Source organism: Lycium barbarum, chromosome 11 (assembly GCF_019175385.1).
Source record: "Lycium barbarum isolate Lr01 chromosome 11, ASM1917538v2, whole genome shotgun sequence".
Taxonomy (NCBI): domain Eukaryota; kingdom Viridiplantae; phylum Streptophyta; class Magnoliopsida; order Solanales; family Solanaceae; genus Lycium; species Lycium barbarum.
In genome coordinates, this window is record NC_083347.1 from 29,257,814 (window position 1) to 29,281,179 (window position 23,366).

At 33.2% G+C, this 23,366-nt stretch overlaps 2 protein-coding genes across 2 annotated transcripts; both read right to left on the bottom strand.

Moving 5' to 3' along the window:
• Nucleotides 1-689: 689 nt before the first annotated feature.
• On the bottom strand, nucleotides 690-2,957 carry LOC132616603 (anthocyanidin 3-O-glucosyltransferase 2-like). The gene is made up of 2 exons (XM_060331136.1): nucleotides 1,876-2,957; nucleotides 690-1,447 (listed from the first exon to the last, which is right to left on the bottom strand). Exons 1-2 carry the CDS (start codon nucleotides 2,787-2,789, stop codon nucleotides 904-906), a joined length of 1,458 nt encoding a protein of 485 aa, XP_060187119.1. The 5' UTR covers nucleotides 2,790-2,957; the 3' UTR covers nucleotides 690-903.
• A 16,308-nt stretch (nucleotides 2,958-19,265) lies between these two features.
• Nucleotides 19,266-21,530, bottom strand: LOC132616602 (anthocyanidin 3-O-glucosyltransferase 2-like). The gene is made up of 2 exons (XM_060331135.1): nucleotides 20,452-21,530; nucleotides 19,266-20,023 (listed from the first exon to the last, which is right to left on the bottom strand). The coding sequence occupies exons 1-2, from the start codon at nucleotides 21,363-21,365 to the stop codon at nucleotides 19,480-19,482; spliced, it is 1,458 nt and encodes a 485-aa protein (XP_060187118.1). The 5' UTR covers nucleotides 21,366-21,530; the 3' UTR covers nucleotides 19,266-19,479.
• Nucleotides 21,531-23,366: the final 1,836 nt, after the last annotated feature.

Consider the following 23,366-nt stretch of genomic DNA (forward strand, 5'->3'; position numbering starts at 1 on the left):
GCGAAAAGCCTTACATTGAAATGATATTAAATGTTCTTTCAAATAACAGTTGGAAATTGAAAAAGAGGCAAGAACATTCCATGAGCGAAGAGAAAAATATTCAAATGAATAGACAAGACTGCATTAAATGAAATCCAACTACTTGTCTTTACTATGGCCATACGGCTCCGACGTTCTTATTTTACTTTTTTATTTTTTATGATATTGATTTGTATTAAACTTTTCAGTTGTTATATTTAAAGATAGCATAAATGCATCTTTGCACTCAAATGTTCTTGAAGAAAAAACTTGATTAAAGGCTAATTTAATCGTTCAATTTTTTAAGGCTATTTAGATCTTTTAATTTTGTACTTTGAAGCTTCCCACTTATGATATAGTACGATATTATGATGATTTATATACAATTGAAATTAGTCTATGTCCTTGATATACTACTAGTCTAGACTAGGATATTTTTCCTGCATACCTCATACATAAACGATTTCTGGACTTTCACATAACGAAAGAAGCCACAAATGCCGAGAGCTGTAGACTTGGCCCTCCGGAACGTAAAATTTGACATTTAAGACGAGAAGCAGGACCTTTAATTTCCTGTATTTTTCCATTTTAACAGGTAACAAATGGATACTCGAGAGTTCATTTCTTTTTTTAATCTTTCTTTAGAAAGTATAATGACTTGCAAGTGGAAGTGTAATGCAAAAAGGATATTGATAGCATAGTCTCTACAAGATATAACCAGTTTCACAAGGTTTATAGTCTAAGAGCATTTGTGAGAGTCTTCCACTGTTCCACGCACTATCTGTTACAGTACTAGTTCAGTTCTCACTTTCTTTCGGCTCTTTTCCCTTTATCCCTCAATGAAATTATGTAATAAAAATTATTCAAAGATATAGCAGCCAATGATCAAGAAATGTTACTAATGACATCCTCAATTAGAAGCCCAAGAGATGCATAAGATGAACCACCCTCCTTCATGGCTGCACTGCTTTTCTCTTTCATTTCCTTCGCCCTTTTCCTGATTTCATTCTCCTCGCCATCCGCTATCAGCTGTCGTATGCCACTTGCAATTTCCTTCGCAGTAACAATCTCGACAGGCCCATGTTTCCCTTCGAAGTCCTTGAAATAGTCCATTCGAATCTCCACTGCCAGCCCCAATTGTTTAACCAACTCGAAGGCATTCATCTGCTGTTCCGCGTACTGTGGCCAAGCGCCTATTGGGACTCCAAAACACAAGCTTTCAAGCACAGAATTCCATCCACAATGAGATACAAATCCACCCACTGCAGGGTGAGATAGTACTGCCACTTGAGGTGCCCATCCTATAACTTTCCCGACCCCATTTGTCCTTTCAATAAACCCTTCTGGTAGCACTTCCTGAAAATCTTCGTAATTACTCGGCAGCTCCATTTTCCCCTTCGGTGGAGGTCTTCGTAAGGACCACAAGAACCTGTCACAGCGGCGAAGTCAAGAATTTTGTGTTCAAAATTTAATATATATATATATATATAGTTCAAAATATCTTTTAACCTATATGCACAATATTATTTTCTACTATATAGGTAGTATTCTCACTGTCCCAATTTAAGTGTCTTATCTTTTCTTTTAGTTTGTCTTAAAAAAAATATCTTTTTCTATATTTAATAAGTTAACAATTCAAATATCTTATATGACAAATTTAAAATTATAAAATTTAAAAGATATTTTAATACATTATGCACGTTTTTAATTTACAACTATAAGATTCAAAAGTCTCATTTTATGCCTTAAACTTTGTTACCAGGTCAAACTAATTAGACGATTAAAAATTGGGACAAAGGGAGTATATTTTTCGGACGAAGAAGGGTGTTCAACGGACTATCTAGCTACGCCACTGACCTGTGACCGCTGCACTCCAATGCAACTGCTATTTCTTCGATCTGTTCGGCATCAAAACTTCCCATACTTCCAAAGCACAAAAACACTACAGAGGATTCTGGCTGATCATCCAACCATTTGATAATACTTTCTGTTTCCGATTCGCTGTTTCGACCGTGACCCCCTTCTTTAAAATTCACCACAGGACCAACTGGATATATTTTCGGAACTAAAAGAGACTGAAGAGCAAAAGGTTCAAGCTCCGCGAATGTGTTGACCATAATACCCTTCGTCTCTTTGAATCGAGTTACAGAATCGAAGAATAAGGTCGTCGCGGTTGTTTGATCTGTTGTCAATCTAGGCAAGAATTTCCCTGGATACGGGTTTTTAAAACCAGGGATTGTTAACTCTTCATCAGAGTCCTTGTACTTAGAGGTATCTATATGATGCTCTTTTTTAAGGGACTCAAAATGATAACAAAGTGCAAGAAAAGCAGCATTTGAAGTGAGGAAAATATAACTCGGAACACTAAATTCGCTTGCCACATCAATCATAGAGGTACAGAACATGTCAAGAACAAAGCCTGCAAGCCGAGAAAACCCCGAACCGGATTTAGAAAAGCTTGTGTTATGAATAAAATCTTTTACTTTTGGTTTGTGACCTTGAATAAAGTCAGTGAAGAAGGATTCCTTATTTTTCAACAATCCAGCAACAGTTTTCTCGTCAAGGGTGATATCGACGAACTGCAAGCGAGGTGAAGAAGAAAGTGATGCGACGTAGGATTGAACGCCGAAATCCATTGGAAGCTTCATGATGAGGACAGAAATGCAAAGTCTTTCATCTCTGTTGAGAATGAGTTTTGCAATTTCAATGGCGGAGATAAGGTGACCTGCTCCAGGTGAAGGAATGAAAACAAGCTCTGCTTTCGTTGTCATCGAGCCTTTCTTCTAAAGAAAAAAAAAGGAACTTGACTATAATTTGTTGTATGAGATTGGGTTTCCGTGTATATTCTAGTGGACAGAGCACAAGTTAAAACAAATTTGCTACTCCTAATATAAGTCTTTAAGGCGGTTGAGACTGAGAAAGACTGTGTTGTCATTGCATTTTTAAAAGCTCACACTTTGGCATAGTTCTCTACCCTACTCGCATGGACTTTATAAGTAACGTAGAATTACAAATTCAAAAAGAAAAATACGATTATACCTGAGCTATAGTTAGATAAAGATAAAAAAAAGTATTGCAAACTATATGAAGTAGTATAAGAAATCAAGTATAATTAATATTTAGTCTATTTGAAAAACTCATCTCTTACAAATTTAGAAGTAGTTCATGTTACAATGCATGTCTTTCATTTTAGTTTATTTGATCCAACTTTTTTATATATGAGAAATATGATGGAGTGTGATACCTAAGTATGATGAATACAGACTCACAATAGTATGGATCTAGTAAGAATTGCTTTTCAATTTCGTTTATAGATAATTTATTTGTTTTGAAGTTTTTATTGCCCGCACAAAAAATGCTCTTGAATAACTACTTTATAAAATGATCCTAAATATTTAAATCTACAGACACAATTTATTATGTGAGCGTTAACAATTTTTGAGATAATTATTAGATAAGTATTGCAAATTAGTATATGAAGTAATTTGATAATTTATTATAGTTTAATACAGTGTTTTTGAGGCTGTCTAAAAAAGAATGATATATTTTCATATTTAGAAATAATTTAACTTAAAACTTTTACTTTTACGCTTAATGAAATGATTTACAATCACACAAATATCTATGACTTGTTTTAGATCACAAGTTTCAAAAGTCTTCCTTTTTTAAACTCCGTGTTAAGGTCAAACTATACTAGGACGGGTGAAGTAGCTAAATATGATAAGTTAGAGTCACCACACGAGGAATTAATTCTAAAATTTTATGTAGCCAAAGGTATACGGGCCCAAGCTCCATTAAAATTTAAATTTGCAATTCTTTTTTATATTTTTAATGTTTTTTTTCCTACTCTTGCTTTTTGTGTTGTATTTGTACCATCATATCAATTGTAAATGTAGGTTACAATTTTTCAATGTTTCTAAGATATTTAATTATATAAAAAAAAATTGTAAGTTAAGAAACAACATCTTTTAGAATATATTTAGACTTCCTTTTTATTTTCATACAAATTAATTCATGCATCAAAGCTTTTCTCCCTTTGATTTTACTACATTTTTTGAGAAATCTTTACTGATACCAATTGAGTTTTACCTTACGTTAGATTTCAACTGAATTTTTTTCATTAAACTTATATTGGCTAACCCATTTTTTGGAAGAAAAAAAATAATTACGATATTCAAGTAATATAAAAAAAATGCAAGGTAAGGCTGCGCACAATAGATCCTTGTGGTCCGGCCCTTCCCCGGACCCCGCGCATAACGGGAGCTTAGTGCACCGGGCTGCCCCTTTAAGTAATATAAAAAAATATTTAATGGTACAAATTATTGTATAATGACATCAATGAAGTTAACTTATAAATAAAGATAGCATTCAAAATTAAATAATTAAAGATAGCATTTAAAAGTAAATAATTAAAAGTCTTGATACAGCGAAATACTTTAGATGTTTCTTCATATTAAACCATACAAAAAAGAACTGGAAAATTAATGAAAATATTTATTTTTCTTACTTTAATCTTTACTTTTCTTTAAAAATATTGTACTTTTTTTTTTCTTAATAAACTGTTATAATTTCTTAAACGTGTATGTAGTTTTAGTGTTTCATGTTTATTTAACTATTTCTCCTTAATTATATAAAACATTGATTATCTCATCTTTTGTAAAACATTTCAATATATAAAAAAAATGTGAAAATGATTACTCTCGTTTTCAATTATTATTATTATTATTATTATTATTATTATTATTATTATTATTATTATTATTATTATTATTATTATTATTATTTGGAGAGCTACAATATTTTTTTAATTACTTTTTTCAAACAAATTTAATCATTTCCACATAAAAGAAAGACAATAAACTTTTGGATCAATTTTTAATTTGATTGAATTAATAATATTTTGTGGTGTCACTATCACCCTTCCACATCGTCCCTCCTAGAATTTAATTAGCCCACATAATTATTCAAATTTACCAAAATAGGTGAGAGCTTACAAGGTAATTAAACCTTTAATTACGGATAAAATGAACAAAAAATTTCATGTGAGGATTACAAAATTTTGAGATCCTCCCTTATATATAATAGTAATGTTGATGGTTGTATATATCATTATTGATTTGACAGTCCTTTTAGTTTATAAGCTGGTCACTAATAAGAATTTTATATTAGTATATAATGTCTTCAGCATATAAAAGTACTTTCTTCGTTCCAAAATAAGTGTTACCTTAGTAAAAATTACGCTCATTAAAAAATTAATAAATTTAATGTGAAGTTTACTAAACTACCCTCTATTTGGTTTTTGAGAATTGAGCAATATTAAAGAGGACTACTTCTTTAATGCTAAGGGTATAATTGAAAATACTTGCCAATTTTTATCTTGAATTTCTAAGGTGACACTTATTTTGGGATAAATTTTTTTGGCTAGGGTGATATTTATTTTGGGACAGAACGAATAATTTATTATGTAATAATTAAATTAATACTCCCTACGCTCATTAAATTATAGTGCTACCATTTACGTCTGAAAATGACTCCTCACGGAAAAGCACACGTACCCACGTATAACGTGTCTATAGTATTCTTGAAACTATCAATGGCCAAATCATACAAATGAGAATCCGCGACTTTTGTAGCACAAAAAAAAAAGTTGAACAAAACTAGTACAAAAAAAAAAAAAAAAACATTAATAGATGCACGAATTTCGTGCGTGAAACGACCAAACTGCAAAAATGCACTTACGGCCTTTCACGCACGAAATTCGTGCGTGAAGCCTTTGGTCAAAATCAGTTTCTTATGCTTCTTTCTCACTACGATGGAAATCATGATTTGCAAGTTGTAGGCATCGAACGGATTGTCGTTTGTGCGTCAAGGTGGCTGAATCCATTAAATTTACTCATATGAATAATTGAACTCTGGTAATGGTTGGTCTAATCAAGAAATAATTTAAGACGAATTGTGATACGTGCAAACGGGCTTGACACTATCTATTATTAGAGTCCGGAATCAAAATGCCCCCAAAAAATCACTTTGAACCAAAATATCCCAACAAAAAAAAAAGTTACAAAACTACCTTTAGCGCAGTAATTTACTGCGCTAAAGCAGTTCACGGAGACGAAGCCGTTAACTGCTTTAGCGTAGTATTTTACTGCATTATAGAAGCAAAAAAAAAAAATCTATAACGCAGTAAAATACTGCGTTATAGAAATAGTACCAAAAAAAAAAAATCTATAACGTAGTAAAATACTGCATTATAGAAACAGTACTAAAAAAAAAAAATCTATAATGCAGTAATCGTTGGTCAAAGTATGATGTTTCGGAGTCTTGACACACGACTAATCGTTGGTCAAAGTATGGAAAAAAACACTTAAGTTTTTTCAAACAAAACCTACTTCGGGCACCTTTTCAACCCCTAAAATGACGATCCGAACGTCTACGTATCCTTGATGTATTGGGCCTACATTATTGTACGCAGAAAAAAAATATCAGGTTCTATATAAAATATTGACGTTTCGGAGTCTTGACACACGACTAATCGTTGGTCAAAGTATGAAAAAAACACTAAGTTTTTTCAAACAAAACCTACTTCGGACACCTTTTCAACCCCTAAAATGACGATCCGAACGTCTACGTATCCTTGATGTATTGGGCCTACATTATTGTACGCAGAAAAAAATATCAGGTTCTATATAAAATATTGACGTTTCGGAGTCTTGATACACGACTAATCATTGGTCAAAGTATGAAAAAAAACATTAAATATTGCAAAAAATAAAGTTGGCTAATTTTTTTTGGTACTGTTTCTATAGTGCAGTATTTTACTGCATTATAGAATTTTTTTTTGGCTTTTCGCAACTTTTGATGCCAAGTCCAATTTCAATATTCAACCTTGACACTTCTTCCAATCTAGTTTGAGCTTTGTCAAGAACGACAAAACATCAATCATTATTTGGATCAAAAACATTAATTTGGACCAAAGCCTCCTTCACGCAAGAATTTCGTGCGTGAAAGGTCCAAAGTGTATTTTTGCAGCTTGGTCCTTTCACGCACGAAATTTATGTGTGAAACCTATTAACGTTTTTTTTGTACTAATTTGATTTAATTTATTTATTTATTGTGCTACAAAAGTCGCAGATTCTACAAATGACCGATGAAAAGTGGGCATGCTGGACCACTTCCCATTCCTAAATTTTATTTGCTTTTAAGTATTAGTTGGTCTGTACTGCCGACATCCATATATCTTTTCTTATGTCATCTTCTCTGCATTCCCTATCTCTTTAGCTTGCCGATCAACAGACCAGCTTTTCTTGGTCGACAAGAGAGTTACCCCTAATCTTTAATTTTGGCGGAGTTTCTTCTATCTTCTTTTTCGGACCTAGCACAACTTCAAAAGTCATAAAAAAAATATTTTTAGCTCTCTCTATGTATAATAGATAAATGAGGGTTTCTTATATATATATATCAGTTTGTTATGCTCCTCAGAAAATTAACTAAATATTAAAATGTGTGAAAAGATAGAAGTTTAACGTATAGAAGTTAAACTAAAGCTTTCAGTTTTATAAGAACTTAAGGGATACTTACAGAAATGACTATATAATTAAAGTTAATAATCCGTAGCTGTGTTTTGTGTATTTACATTTCGTAGCTGATTTTTAGGTATATTTGCGTGTATTTGAGTGTATTTGAATACACTTTCCAGTTGTATTCGTAGCTAGGTTTTAGGTTTTCCCGCGTATACTTGAATGCATTTGAATACATTGCTCATCCATATACATATGTATATAAATGAAACAAACAACACATAAAATTAAAAATCCAATTCATTGGCAAACATACAGTCATAATACAGTCAAAATATGTATTCAGCCATATACATACCATATACATATACATATACATATGTATATAAATACACAAACAATTGTATTCAGTTTTTGCAATACATAACCCAAATACATTCAAGTACATATATACAACTGCATATAGCTACAAAATGAAAATTGTAGCCACGAAATGTAATTAACTTAAATAGTAGTTATTAACTACAAATAGCTCTTAGAGTTAGTTATGCCATGTAAATTTTCCAACTTTTTTATAACGACATTTGTATGTTTCATTTTATATGCTTGTGAGAATTATTTGTAATTTCACATAAATTTTCATTGAAAATTTTGAAGTTTATTTTTCCACAAAAAGATAACAAAACTGAGTTTTAAAACTTATAATTTTGGAATTTGAACAATTAAGGGCAAGAAGAGACTATTCCAGCTCAAAAACGACCAAAGTGCAAAACTTTGGGAAATTCAAGAATCGTAGAATAATGAAGAAATCCAGCTAGTCCCAATGTGAAATTCGCGATCGCAAAGCTAAGGTTTGCGATCACATGCTTATGAAGACTGAAAGTTACTTTCTCCATTTCAAATTATATGTTGTTTTTTGTTTTACATGCTCATTAAGAAAATACTGTAGGGACATTTCTTTTGTCTTTCGAAAACTATTTTTGAAAATTAACTTTGGGCTTTAAATAAGTATCTATCCTTTAGCTATTTTGGGTAAATTTTAGCTGGGAATCGTAAGAGGATAAAACTCTAACCCTATTTCCTTGACAACTTTTGAAAAATTGAAGACTCGTTATCATAATTTGATTTAAGTTTTAATTGTATTTAGTTTACCATTATATCTTTGTTTTTATCTTATTTTTCAGCATGAATAGATAAACTAACAGGAGTAGCTAGGATTGCAAATTAGACCAGACCTGATGTCTAATTAATAGATTGATCTAGTTAATCTCTTTTATTGCTTAAGACTCGAAAACTTGGAGCTCTCCACATACTTTGCAACCAAAATTTGAGAGGAAGATTTGTCCTCTTCAATTTTCTGTTGTTTCAAAAAACGAAGAGAGAAAACTCCATTTCAAGTACTCCTCCCTTTCATTTTTATTTGTCTATTATGCTAAAAATAAATTTTATTTTTACTTGTCTACTTTAGCATATCAAGAGGAAAATATATTTTTCCTGTTTTACTCTTAACATTAACCGTTCATTTCAAATCATTTCTCAAGTTCATTGAGACTATGCACCAATTAATACGGGTATTATAACTAAATATATACTTCATTTATTATTTTTTAAAGAATGTAAAGTCCACTGTGGACAAGTAAAGAATTAATGGAGGGAGTACCTATTTGTAAATTGCAATCATTGTTTGTAGCATTCAGAGCCCAAAATGGACATTGAGTATTGTGGGACGTGAATATTGAATGAAGTTGTGATTAAGAAATTGTGGGACGACGTAACTTTTGGGAAGAACCTAAATTCACTAATTGAAAATAAATAAATTAATAGGGACTATTTAATAAGTAAATGGCTCAGTATTGAAAAGGTATCATATAAAACTAAAATGGGGAAATAATTCAATTGTGGTTGGTTCTGCCATTCACGGAAATAACGCAACGTTGAAATTATCAATTTTATCTTTTTTGCATTAGAAGAACAAAATGGTAGAAAAACAAGGAAACATGAGGAATTTCAGAAAAAGTAGTGTAGTAAATTATAGTAGAGAATAGGGAGGAGAGATATAAATAAGAAATCTTTAATATGTTTTGCATTATGGAAAAGAAACAGTAGAAAAAGAAAGAAGAGAAATTAAAGGAAAAATAATAAATTATAGTAGTTGTGAAGAGAGAGATAAATAAGTTATTTTAATTATTTTTTCATAATTTTTAGACCAAAAAAAAGGAAAAAAAATAAAAATTTGAAGAAAAAGATAAATGGTGATCCTGGCATAAGAGATGTGCCACGTTACTGACTTATTGCCTACAATTATATATGTATACATTGCAACCATGATTAGACAATTCACAACGTTCTCTCAAAAGCAGAAGCACAATAATCAAATATAAATGACAAAAGTTTCAGTTTGCTACTGTCTTCTTCTTATCATGTATTTTTCGGGTTTGTGCATTAAAATTCCCCCTTTTTAAGTGTTAAATCATTTTCTGTGTACATTTTATCTATTTTATTACAGAACTAACTTTTTCTTCAATTATGCATGCTTAAACAGCATTTTAATACATAATTTTTTTTATAAGTATTATTTATAATACTACTGTTGTAGTTCCAAATCACAATTTAATTTCTTCTATGGAAGGATGAATAGACATATGAAATCAATTAACAATTGTACCATTGTTATCTTCTTGAATTGGATTCTTAGTTGATTTTAGTAACATATGTTGACACCCAATTTTGGCTCATCATGCTTGAAATTAACGTCTCAATAATCCCAATCGTTAAATAGCACAAAATACAATTTTTTACACACTTTTTCAATTTTAACACAACTTATGGATAAGTATCCTTATTTCTGCAAATATTAGAATTATTTTATCAATTTGTTGTCATTTAGATTAATTTCAATAATCATTATTTTTCACAATAATTTGGCATACACAGCACACCACTACAATTTTGTTTCAGTAAATAATTATTTTTTTAACTCTTTACAACACAATACAGTTTTCAAGTACCAACCACATTTTTATTTACATTTTTTAGTTGCATATTAATACTTGCATTTTTTTATATGTGTATTAGTTATACTTTAATACAGAGTTTATGGCAAATATACTTAATTCACAAAATTACTTGGTATAAATTACCTGGTTATGTTTAATGTGTGGATGTCCCACATATTTTTTTTTCTTTCATTATCCTTTTAATTCTTTTTGGATTTTCTTTGCGAGCTCCACTCTCTTTCTTCCCTTTTTGACTTTTCTCTATTTCTCCTCCCTAAACACACGTTTCTGTTGAAATTTTGAGCAGATTGTGTTCAAAAGATTTTACTTCCCAAATTGAGGGATTTGTTTGGATTTTTGTTTGGACTTTTAGATGAGCTTTTCTCACACCCCTCTTCTCCTTGATATTTAACACCCATCCTCGAGAGATCCCCTGCCACTTCTCTCATTCTCCGCTCTTTAGTTTTTAGCAAAATATTTTTTTCTCCTTTTCATTTGTTTCCACTCAGTCGTCCCTTATCCCCTTTTCATTCTCTTTTTTTTTTTTTCCTAATCTCAAAACAAACACATATCTTTTATACATACACATACACATACATTGCATAAATATACATATATAAAATTGTATATACTACATCACATACATATAGATTCTTTAAAAAAATTCTTTCCATTTTGTCACTATTCCGGACACTTGCTTACTCCAGTGCTTAGTGATGCTCACTGCTTTGAATGGCTTCCTTGCCTTTCGTTTGCTGCTCATGACTTTGTTGTAGTATTTTCCATTTTAAAACTTGTTATCATTTGTGGAACTTTGTTCCATCATCCATTTGCTTCTCCATTGTTCCTTGCTTGTTTATTAATCTAGGTTGTGCCACTGTTTTGCTAATGTGGCTATAAAGAATTACGAATATTACTTTGTTGGTTGGACAGTATGTTGATCATGATTTGCTGGATTTTTTTTTAAAGCAAATACTACACTTTTGGCCCATGAAGAAATTTTCATCGATTTCCGAGGCCTCCTTGCACATAAGACGGATTTATTTTAAATAGCAATATATATTTATTATCTTTTCTTTAATTCATTTAGTAAAATATGTATTCATTACTAACATTTTACTAAGCCTTATGCAGGTATTAAGAGTTATTTCCCGAAGGCAACTCTCGAAGATCTTCTCGGATTCTCTATTTGTATTTATTTTTGCGTTCTTAAAATTATATAAAGCATAAAATATAGTTAAACTTTACTTTTGGGGTGCCAGACGGTGGTATTTATTTATGTTCTGCTTATGTGATTTAAAGTTCATTATGTGTTTTAGGAAAACTATTAGGCCACTATTTCAAAACGAAAAGTTTACTTAAGGACAGCCCGGTGCACTAAGCTCCCGCTATGTGCGGGGTCCGGGAAAACTATTAGGCCACTATTTCAAAACGAAATGTTGTATTATGTTTGTTAATATTTTTGACATGGAACTTTTTGTTTACTAAAATCATCCTTTTAAACTTTTTTTTTTTTTTTAACATTTGTACATACCCTTTTAACTTGCCAGATTTTTGGAAAACAAAAATAATTATATTCAATCATATTATACCGTATACCCTCACTCATCAATCAATCACCAATTAGTTCTTTTAACTAATGTTAGTAGTCATTTAATTATATGTTTGTACTTCCCTGTAAATAACTTTTTTTATATTTTATTTATTTTGTCATTAAAGTCTTTCATTTAACGACTTATTCTTTTTCTTAGGTCCATTTTTCATTCTTAAATGTATACAAAGCTAATAAGTATAGCGATATTTATTTTTGGGGTGCAGAGCAATGATTATTTAATTACTTGTTTACTGTTATTTCTCGTAGCTGGTGTTCTTATAGTTACCACGTTTCACTAGAGTTTTAGTTTAGTAGCTTAGCACACTTAAGTAAATAAATAGGATGATTTGCCTCAATATTTAGGTTTTAGAATGTACTCTCATAATTAATTGATTAGGTGTACATACTTAGCTAATTAAATTAGTTAACTCACCTTAAGTTGCAGAATAATTTCATGTCCATTCCTTATACCTTTTCACATACTCAAGCTATTAAGTTGCAGATAACTTTTTTAAATAATTGTTTATATCACATATGTTTTAAATCTTTTTTTTTTCGTTCAAAAGCAAATCGTTCATTGTTAAGTAAATACCTTTATATTATATTCATTTAAAGCTAAAATTGTTAGTCATTGTAATTGTGCACTTTATTTACTTGTAAATAATCACGTAATACGTATGCAAATACTTACACCTTTTACTACATAAACATTCATGTTAGTTATTCTTTAGTCTAAATTCTATTAATACTTTTGTAAATAATAATCAAGCCTTTTTACACATCCCTCGTATAGTTAAAGTTGGTCTAGCCGGGAACCATATTTGTGGATTCTAAAGGATGCTTAACACTTTCCCTTCGGAATAATTTGAACCCTTATTTAGAATCTCACTTGTTTTCGTTGACTATTTTTAAGTTACATACATTAATAATTTATAGGTACCCTAGTATACCTTAATGCTAGGTGGCGACTTTGTACATAATTAATCCTTTTAGAGCCCCATAAATTATACTTTGTTTAGCCTTGGTAAAACTAGTGTGCAACAACGTACAATTTCGTTTTTGTTGTAGTCCTCAACCCGACGATTGCCCAAAATCACCAAGTCAATGATTTGCAATGCGCTGCTCCAATTTTCAACGTAAAATGTACGGTGAAAGATGATTGTATACCTAGCTGCAAGGAGGATTATCAAGATAGATTATTTGGTACAGTTTGTATGCAAACCCCGGATGATCCGAATCCTATTTGTGTTTGTGCGTACTACTACTGTTAAAGGCTTCTTTGAAGTGGCAGTGCTAATTAAATTCTCTTGTTAGATTTCATCAAAATGTCAGACTTATTATTGTATGATCGAGTTATAAGGTTGATGTTCCATTGTCAAAATGAGTCTACTTAATTTACAATGGGTCATGCTATTGTCCTCTTCTTATTAATGAATGTAGAGCATGCTGTTGAAAGAAGAAAACACTTATCCACATCTAATGTATATAGCAAGTACTGTATGATATATATTTGTCACATAAGGCTTATCATTGTATACGGTAAAAACCGGGTATACGCTAAACCGGTGAGACCGAAGAAGGAAGTGACGGGAACGTGCATGAAGGCTCCCCTTCTGAACCGGAGAAACACTTGGACCGGAGTAAAGGAAGGGCGTCATTTGGTCCGGTTCTTCCATGACCGGTTGTTCGAGGTTGTATGTACGTTTGATCGTGGCCGGTAGTCCGGAAGAGCCGTAGCGCATGAGCCACGCGTCGGTAGCGTCCTGCCATGTTCAACCACCAACCATGCATGTGTCAGACAGTACGGCCAACCTAACCCACTCAGAGTTGTCCTTTCTCTTATTTTTTTAATAATTTGTATTGTATGAGGCCCATAGAGGCAATACTATAAATAGAGTTCATCCCTCTCCTTTGGGGGGTTGGCTTCTCCATTTCAAGAACACTTGTAATAGCAAAATATATACACAATCTCTCTCAAATATTAGATTCGATCCACAACAGTCGTTTTCATTTCCATTGCATTTCTTCGATCAAGTATTATATGTCATTTAACAAACTCTCACGCCCACAACCAATCGCTAATCATTAATAGTTTTGCTACGAAACGTTCATACACTTCATTTCCCTATAACATATATTGAGATCTGAACACATATCCTATACCCACTCACAAATTCAATTGATTATCCAAATTCGGGGTAAACACTTTGGCGCCCACCGTGGGGCTAGGATAATAGTGGTTTTTGGTCTTGATTTCTATCATATTCATATTCATCAAAATCAAAAACATCTCTTGTTCGTCTCTGCTAGAACGGACCCAATGGCCGGCATCGAACAATCTGGTCACGTCAACAACACCGAGATTGTGGCGGAAAATGAAGGCAGCGGGCCACGAGGATTGCAAAATCCCGTTGACCCGAACCCCGTCGACTCGAGGGAGGGCCTCAACCGGCAAAACACCGTGGACCAGGAGAATGCCGCCCTACCGGCCACTGATCCTCTAAATACTCACAATTATGTTACTTTGTCCCAGACATAGGTCCGGAGAGAACCGGATGCACCAAACGACAATATTAACTTACGTTTAATTTTTGAAATGTTGCAGGATCAAAGAGCGGCAATCGCCGAGCAAGGAATCGCGATTGCCCGGTTGCAAAGCGGAAAAGACGAAACAGAGCCAGAGAAGAAAAAGGGTGTTGCTGAAACCGGAAGGGATGAGGCACGAATAGTTGAGAGCAACGACTTCAGAGCCGGTTCTTCTACCGAGGTTCTGAAGATGCTCGAAACTTTGGCAAAACGGGTAGACTCAACCGAAAAGAGGGTCGAAACATACAATTCTTGGGTGTACCAGATCCCGGGGGCTCCGCCCTTACTGAAGGGGCCGAATTCGAAGAGGTACGTCCAAAGGCCTTTTCCTCCGAGCGTAGCTCCAAAACTGATCCCAAAGAGGTTCAAAATGCCGGATATACAGAAATATGACGGCACAACGGACCCGCACGAGCACGTGACCTTATATCGTGTAGGAGGAGGCCTTTCTTAGATGGCGCTGATTGTCCAAGTTATGTGGATACATCAGAGAGTGATGGCGATGAACCAGCTAATAATGCAGAGGTAACCGATGATGAAGATAGTGAAGGGGATGAAGAAGATATGCATTGTAGTCCCCAAAAGTAACCAGAACCAACTCACCACCACGTAGCACCTCCGATGGCCGAAAACCCAATTCCTAACAGCTCAATGCAATGGCATTCTGACTATATTCCATATCTTGACAGTCTCCAAGGTCGTGAGGATACATTTGTCTTCACAAGAGATGATTATCAAAGTCACCAAAAAAACGTGGATTGAACCAAAAAATCTCATGACTGATGAATGCGTCATTGCAAAGGGAATGCAGTTCACATCAAAAAAGATGTTGCAATGGGCTGTCAGAATGTATTGTGTAAAGGATATGAGGGAGTTTAAGGTTGATGACTCAAACAGATCGGTATGGAGGCTGATTTGTAAGCGACATACTCAAGGTTGCCGGTGGTTGCTTCGGGGAATTGCTAAGCCGGATGGTCTGTGGGAAATCACAAAATTCTACCCGAAGCACACTTGTGATATTGGACAAAGTCGAGCATATCATTTTAATCTAGATATAAACATGATTGCTCATGTGTTACTTAAACACACTGAGGAAACTCTAAGGTAATTTATCTAACCTTTTACATTATATATCTTATAGCAATTAAAATATCATTGTTAAATGTTGTTTGTTTAAACTTATGCAGGATGCCTATCAAAACTTGTATTAGCATGGTCCACTCAATATATGGTAAAATCATAAGCAAGAGAAAGGGATTTCTCGAGCGTAGACGTGTTTTTGAAACGATCTTTGGAACTTGAGAATCCTCTTTTCAGGCATTACCGGGGTATATGGCGGCTCTACAACATGCCAATCCTAGCACTGTTGTACAGTGGCGGCTTTTAGAGGGCAGAATTTTCGACTTCGTCTTTTGGGTATTCAAATCAAGTATTGATGGTTTCGTTCACTGCCAGAATGTGATATCGATAGATGGGACCCATGTATATGGATGATATGGCATTAAGCTCCTAATTGCAGTAGGTATGGATGCCAATGGGTCAATATTCCCTCTTGCTTTCGCAATTGCCGTCAACGAGAGTAACGAGACATGGGGGATGTTCTTGAATCATCTACAAACTCATGTTATTAAGTGTCGTCAGGGCATATGTGTCCTATCGGATCGTCATAAAGGCATATTGCACACTATGCGTACTCTGGAAAGGTGGAAGCCTCCACATGCTTACCATCGATATTGCTTAAGGCACTTAAAGGCTAATTTGCAAACAAAGTTTGCAAATGGCACTTTAAACAAATTGATGTGGGAGGCTGCGATGCAGCATCAACAAAGAAAATGGGCTGCAAAAATGGAGCTGCTAAAGAAAGTGAGTGAAGAGGCATATGTTTGGTTGATGAAATTAGAAGTTGAAAAATGGACGTTTTATGCTGATGGAGGAAAAAGATGGAGCATGCTCACAACGAACAGCTCAGAGTCTTTCAATGGACTCCTCAAATCTACTCGAGGACTACCTGTCACTGGAATGGTAAGACTAACTTTCAGGCAGGTCATGGAGCGATTTGCGGATAGCACAAGGCAGGCAAGAGCTATATTAGTCGACGAGAGAACATGGGTGCCAAAGTCCTAGATGGAGCACCATAGAAGAAAGACAGAGGGTCACCAAATGACCGAGTATGACGTCGTTCGACGAGTATATGAAGTTACAACGGGTTATTGTGACGGCAAAGGAGGAAACAAACATATCGTTACTGAGCGTACACAATCATGCACTTGTGGTAAGTGGCAAACGTACCACATGCCATGTTCTCATGCAGTCAAGTGCTTTGAGAGAATGGCCAGAATGTAACTAATTATATGGCGGAGGAATATAAGGTCGTAAAATACCTTAAAGCATATTCGGGCCAATTCCGTCCCCTTGGTGATCAAGCTTATTGGCCAACCGCGCCGTTTTCTATGATTGCGAACAAGAACCATATCCGTAAATTGGGAAAAAATAAGCTAACCCGTTATCACAATCAAATGGATGTTAGCGAAAAGACTTACTCTCGCAAATGCTCGACATGTAAGCAATTTGGGCATGATAAGCGTTCATGTGGGCAAAACTCTTGTGGTGACAGCACATCTGGAAGTTGATTTTTTTTTGTAAGACTATTGTAATTTAGTGATGTATTTCGTTGCTAATGGGATGAAATATTTTTCAATTATTATGAATCTCTCGTCTTGAATCAAAAAAGTACTTTCATAGCTTTGGGAGTAAAACAAAAGAGATTAATCAAAACTCTATAAAATATGGCACTTAAACCTAAATATAACAAGTTTTCAAACGTACTTCGGAGCACTTTACAACCCTTAAAACGACGATCCAAATGTATATGTATACTTGATGTAATGAGCCGATATTACTGTACACTAAAAAAAAATATTAAGTTCTATATAAAATATTTATATTCCGGTATTTTGAAACGTGACTAATCTTCGGTCAAAGTACGCAAAAAACCTTAATTTTGAGTTTGATTTCCAAAGAATAAAGGTTGGGTCGGGGGGGTTTTAGGGACGGGTTTCACGCATAGATTCTGTGCGTGAAAGGGTCAAAATGTAAATGTACACTTTGGCCATTTCACTCACAGAGCCGTTTGGTTCTTCTTCTTTTTTTAATGGATTAATTTGGTTCCCAAATTTTTTTTTGGGTTACAAAAGTGTTACACCCTTTATATCACAGATAAAGAAAAGACATTTTCCTCCCCAAACCCAACACATCAATATGAAAATGACAAAATGAGCATTAAATTAATAAAATTGACAATATCGATCTAGACCTTCACAGAATATGTAAGTCACGCTATAACAAGATTCAAAATCTCATAATTAAAACATCAAAACCTGTCAGGCTTCATTAACCCATACGTAAATTCTTCAATTATACAATAAATTCTCGATATTCGACAACGTCCGCAAATTATGTTCCGTAAAAAAAAAAATTCAACTAAGAATTAATATTTATAAGCCTAGAATTAAAAATCAAATTCAACTACAACAACATTAGTAACAATATATGAGGAGAAATAAACTTACAAAAAGGACGAAAATCACAACTTCTTCACCTGAACAAAAAAAAAACAGCATAGTCTGTAACTTTTTTATTTATCGAATAATGTAATTTATTGATAGAAACATCCATGGTATTATACTTTAAAAAAACATAATCGGGAATCAAGAACTCTGGAAAAAGGAAAAACTGAAGAAGAAAAGGATTACTTGAACTTACAAAATATGATCATAGGATTACTGTGTTGTTTTAAAAATCTATATTTATATAAATTGTTGATGACTTTCTTAACCGATGAAAAAGGTAAACAGAGGTGTAAGAGGCGAAAAGCCTTACATTGAAATGATATTAAATGTTCTTTCAAATAACAGTTGGAAATTGAAAAAGAGGCAAGAACATTCCATGAGCGAAGAGAAAAATATTCAAATGAATAGACAAGACTGCATTAAATGAAATCCAACTACTTGTCTTTACTATGGCCATACGGCTCCGACGTTCTTATTTTACTTTTTTATTTTTTATGATATTGATTTGTATTAAACTTTTCAGTTGTTATATTTAAAGATAGCATAAATGCATCTTTGCACTCAAATGTTCTTGAAGAAAAAACTTGATTAAAGGCTAATTTAATCGTTCAATTTTTTAAGGCTATTTAGATCTTTTAATTTTGTACTTTGAAGCTTCCCACTTATGATATAGTACGATATTATGATGATTTATATACAATTGAAATTAGTCTATGTCCTTGATATACTACTAGTCTAGACTAGGATATTTTTCCTGCATACCTCATACATAAACGATTTCTGGACTTTCACATAACGAAAGAAGCCACAAATGCCGAGAGCTGTAGACTTGGCCCTCCGGAACGTAAAATTTGACATTTAAGACGAGAAGCAGGACCTTTAATTTCCTGTATTTTTCCATTTTAACAGGTAACAAATGGATACTCGAGAGTTCATTTCTTTTTTTAATCTTTCTTTAGAAAGTATAATGACTTGCAAGTGGAAGTGTAATGCAAAAAGGATATTGATAGCATAGTCTCTACAAGATATAACCAGTTTCACAAGGTTTATAGTCTAAGAGCATTTGTGAGAGTCTTCCACTGTTCCACGCACTATCTGTTACAGTACTAGTTCAGTTCTCACTTTCTTTCGGCTCTTTTCCCTTTATCCCTCAATGAAATTATGTAATAAAAATTATTCAAAGATATAGCAGCCAATGATCAAGAAATGTTACTAATGACATCCTCAATTAGAAGCCCAAGAGATGCATAAGATGAACCACCCTCCTTCATGGCTGCACTGCTTTTCTCTTTCATTTCCTTCGCCCTTTTCCTGATTTCATTCTCCTCGCCATCCGCCATCAGCTGTCGTATGCCACTTGCAATTTCCTTCGCAGTAACAATCTCGACAGGCCCATGTTTCCCTTCGAAGTCCTTGAAATAGTCCATTCGAATCTCCACTGCCAGCCCCAATTGTTTAACCAACTCGAAGGCATTCATCTGCTGTTCCGCGTACTGTGGCCAAGCGCCTATTGGGACTCCAAAACACAAGCTTTCAAGCACAGAATTCCATCCACAATGAGATACAAATCCACCCACTGCAGGGTGAGATAGTACTGCCACTTGAGGTGCCCATCCTATAACTTTCCCGACCCCATTTGTCCTTTCAATAAACCCTTCTGGTAGCACTTCCTGAAAATCTTCGTAATTACTCGGCAGCTCCATTTTCCCCTTCGGTGGAGGTCTTCGTAAGGACCACAAGAACCTGTCACAGCGGCGAAGTCAAGAATTTTGTGTTCAAAATTTAATATATATATATATATATAGTTCAAAATATCTTTTAACCTATATGCACAATATTATTTTCTACTATATAGGTAGTATTCTCACTGTCCCAATTTAAGTGTCTTATCTTTTCTTTTAGTTTGTCTTAAAAAAAATATCTTTTTCTATATTTAATAAGTTAACAATTCAAATATCTTATATGACAAATTTAAAATTATAAAATTTAAAAGATATTTTAATACATTATGCACGTTTTTAATTTACAACTATAAGATTCAAAAGTCTCATTTTATGCCTTAAACTTTGTTACCAGGTCAAACTAATTAGACGATTAAAAATTGGGACAAAGGGAGTATATTTTTCGGACGAAGAAGGGTGTTCAACGGACTATCTAGCTACGCCACTGACCTGTGACCGCTGCACTCCAATGCAACTGCTATTTCTTCGATCTGTTCGGCATCAAAACTTCCCATACTTCCAAAGCACAAAAACACTACAGAGGATTCTGGCTGATCATCCAACCATTTGATAATACTTTCTGTTTCCGATTCGCTGTTTCGACCGTGACCCCCTTCTTTAAAATTCACCACAGGACCAACTGGATATATTTTCGGAACTAAAAGAGACTGAAGAGCAAAAGGTTCAAGCTCCGCGAATGTGTTGACCATAATACCCTTCGTCTCTTTGAATCGAGTTACAGAATCGAAGAATAAGGTCGTCGCGGTTGTTTGATCTGTTGTCAATCTAGGCAAGAATTTCCCTGGATACGGGTTTTTAAAACCAGGGATTGTTAACTCTTCATCAGAGTCCTTGTACTTAGAGGTATCTATATGATGCTCTTTTTTAAGGGACTCAAAATGATAACAAAGTGCAAGAAAAGCAGCATTTGAAGTGAGGAAAATATAACTCGGAACACTAAATTCGCTTGCCACATCAATCATAGAGGTACAGAACATGTCAAGAACAAAGCCTGCAAGCCGAGAAAACCCCGAACCGGATTTAGAAAAGCTTGTGTTATGAATAAAATCTTTTACTTTTGGTTTGTGACCTTGAATAAAGTCAGTGAAGAAGGATTCCTTATTTTTCAACAATCCAGCAACAGTTTTCTCGTCAAGGGTGATATCGACGAACTGCAAGCGAGGTGAAGAAGAAAGTGATGCGACGTAGGATTGAACGCCGAAATCCATTGGAAGCTTCATGATGAGGACAGAAATGCAAAGTCTTTCATCTCTGTTGAGAATGAGTTTTGCAATTTCAATGGCGGAGATAAGGTGACCTGCTCCAGGTGAAGGAATGAAAACAAGCTCTGCTTTCGTTGTCATCGAGCCTTTCTTCTAAAGAAAAAAAAAGGAACTTGACTATAATTTGTTGTATGAGATTGGGTTTCCGTGTATATTCTAGTGGACAGAGCACAAGTTAAAACAAATTTGCTACTCCTAATATAAGTCTTTAAGGCGGTTGAGACTGAGAAAGACTGTGTTGTCATTGCATTTTTAAAAGCTCACACTTTGGCATAGTTCTCTACCCTACTCGCATGGACTTTATAAGTAACGTAGAATTACAAATTCAAAAAGAAAAATACGATTATACCTGAGCTATAGTTAGATAAAGATAAAAAAAAGTATTGCAAACTATATGAAGTAGTATAAGAAATCAAGTATAATTAATATTTAGTCTATTTGAAAAACTCATCTCTTACAAATTTAGAAGTAGTTCATGTTACAATGCATGTCTTTCATTTTAGTTTATTTGATCCAACTTTTTTATATATGAGAAATATGATGGAGTGTGATACCTAAGTATGATGAATACAGACTCACAATAGTATGGATCTAGTAAGAATTGCTTTTCAATTTCGTTTATAGATAATTTATTTGTTTTGAAGTTTTTATTGCCCGCACAAAAAATGCTCTTGAATAACTACTTTATAAAATGATCCTAAATATTTAAATCTACAGACACAATTTATTATGTGAGCGTTAACAATTTTTGAGATAATTATTAGATAAGTATTGCAAATTAGTATATGAAGTAATTTGATAATTTATTATAGTTTAATACAGTGTTTTTGAGGCTGTCTAAAAAAGAATGATATATTTTCATATTTAGAAATAATTTAACTTAAAACTTTTACTTTTACGCTTAATGAAATGATTTACAATCACACAAATATCTATGACTTGTTTTAGATCACAAGTTTCAAAAGTCTTCCTTTTTTAAACTCCGTGTTAAGGTCAAACTATACTAGGACGGGTGAAGTAGCTAAATATGATAAGTTAGAGTCACCACACGAGGAATTAATTCTAAAATTTTATGTAGCCAAAGGTATACGGGCCCAAGCTCCATTAAAATTTAAATTTGCAATTCTTTTTTATATTTTTAATGTTTTTTTTCCTACTCTTGCTTTTTGTGTTGTATTTGTACCATCATATCAATTGTAAATGTAGGTTACAATTTTTCAATGTTTCTAAGATATTTAATTATATAAAAAAAAATTGTAAGTTAAGAAACAACATCTTTTAGAATATATTTAGACTTCCTTTTTATTTTCATACAAATTAATTCATGCATCAAAGCTTTTCTCCCTTTGATTTTACTACATTTTTTGAGAAATCTTTACTGATACCAATTGAGTTTTACCTTACGTTAGATTTCAACTGAATTTTTTTCATTAAACTTATATTGGCTAACCCATTTTTTGGAAGAAAAAAAATAATTACGATATTCAAGTAATATAAAAAAAATGCAAGGTAAGGCTGCGCACAATAGATCCTTGTGGTCCGGCCCTTCCCCGGACCCCGCGCATAACGGGAGCTTAGTGCACCGGGCTGCCCCTTTAAGTAATATAAAAAAATATTTAATGGTACAAATTATTGTATAATGACATCAATGAAGTTAACTTATAAATAAAGATAGCATTCAAAATTAAATAATTAAAGATAGCATTTAAAAGTAAATAATTAAAAGTCTTGATACAGCGAAATACTTTAGATGTTTCTTCATATTAAACCATACAAAAAAGAACTGGAAAATTAATGAAAATATTTATTTTTCTTACTTTAATCTTTACTTTTCTTTAAAAATATTGTACTTTTTTTTTTCTTAATAAACTGTTATAATTTCTTAAACGTGTATGTAGTTTTAGTGTTTCATGTTTATTTAACTATTTCTCCTTAATTATATAAAACATTGATTATCTCATCTTTTGTAAAACATTTCAATATATAAAAAAAATGTGAAAATGATTACTCTCGTTTTCAATTATTATTATTATTATTATTATTATTATTATTATTATTATTATTATTATTATTATTATTTGG

Excerpts from the sequence above, each read along its gene's own strand:
- LOC132616603 (XM_060331136.1), bottom strand. The coding sequence starts at position 2,789 with ATGACAACGAAAGCAGAGCTTGTTTTCATTCCTTCACCTGGAGCAGGT. Across the intron at positions 1,448-1,875 it reads TTGGAGTGCAGCGGTCACAG|GTTCTTGTGGTCCTTACGAA; the intron begins GTCAGTGGCGTA and ends CCGCTGTGACAG.
- LOC132616602 (XM_060331135.1), bottom strand. The coding sequence starts at position 21,365 with ATGACAACGAAAGCAGAGCTTGTTTTCATTCCTTCACCTGGAGCAGGT. Across the intron at positions 20,024-20,451 it reads TTGGAGTGCAGCGGTCACAG|GTTCTTGTGGTCCTTACGAA; the intron begins GTCAGTGGCGTA and ends CCGCTGTGACAG.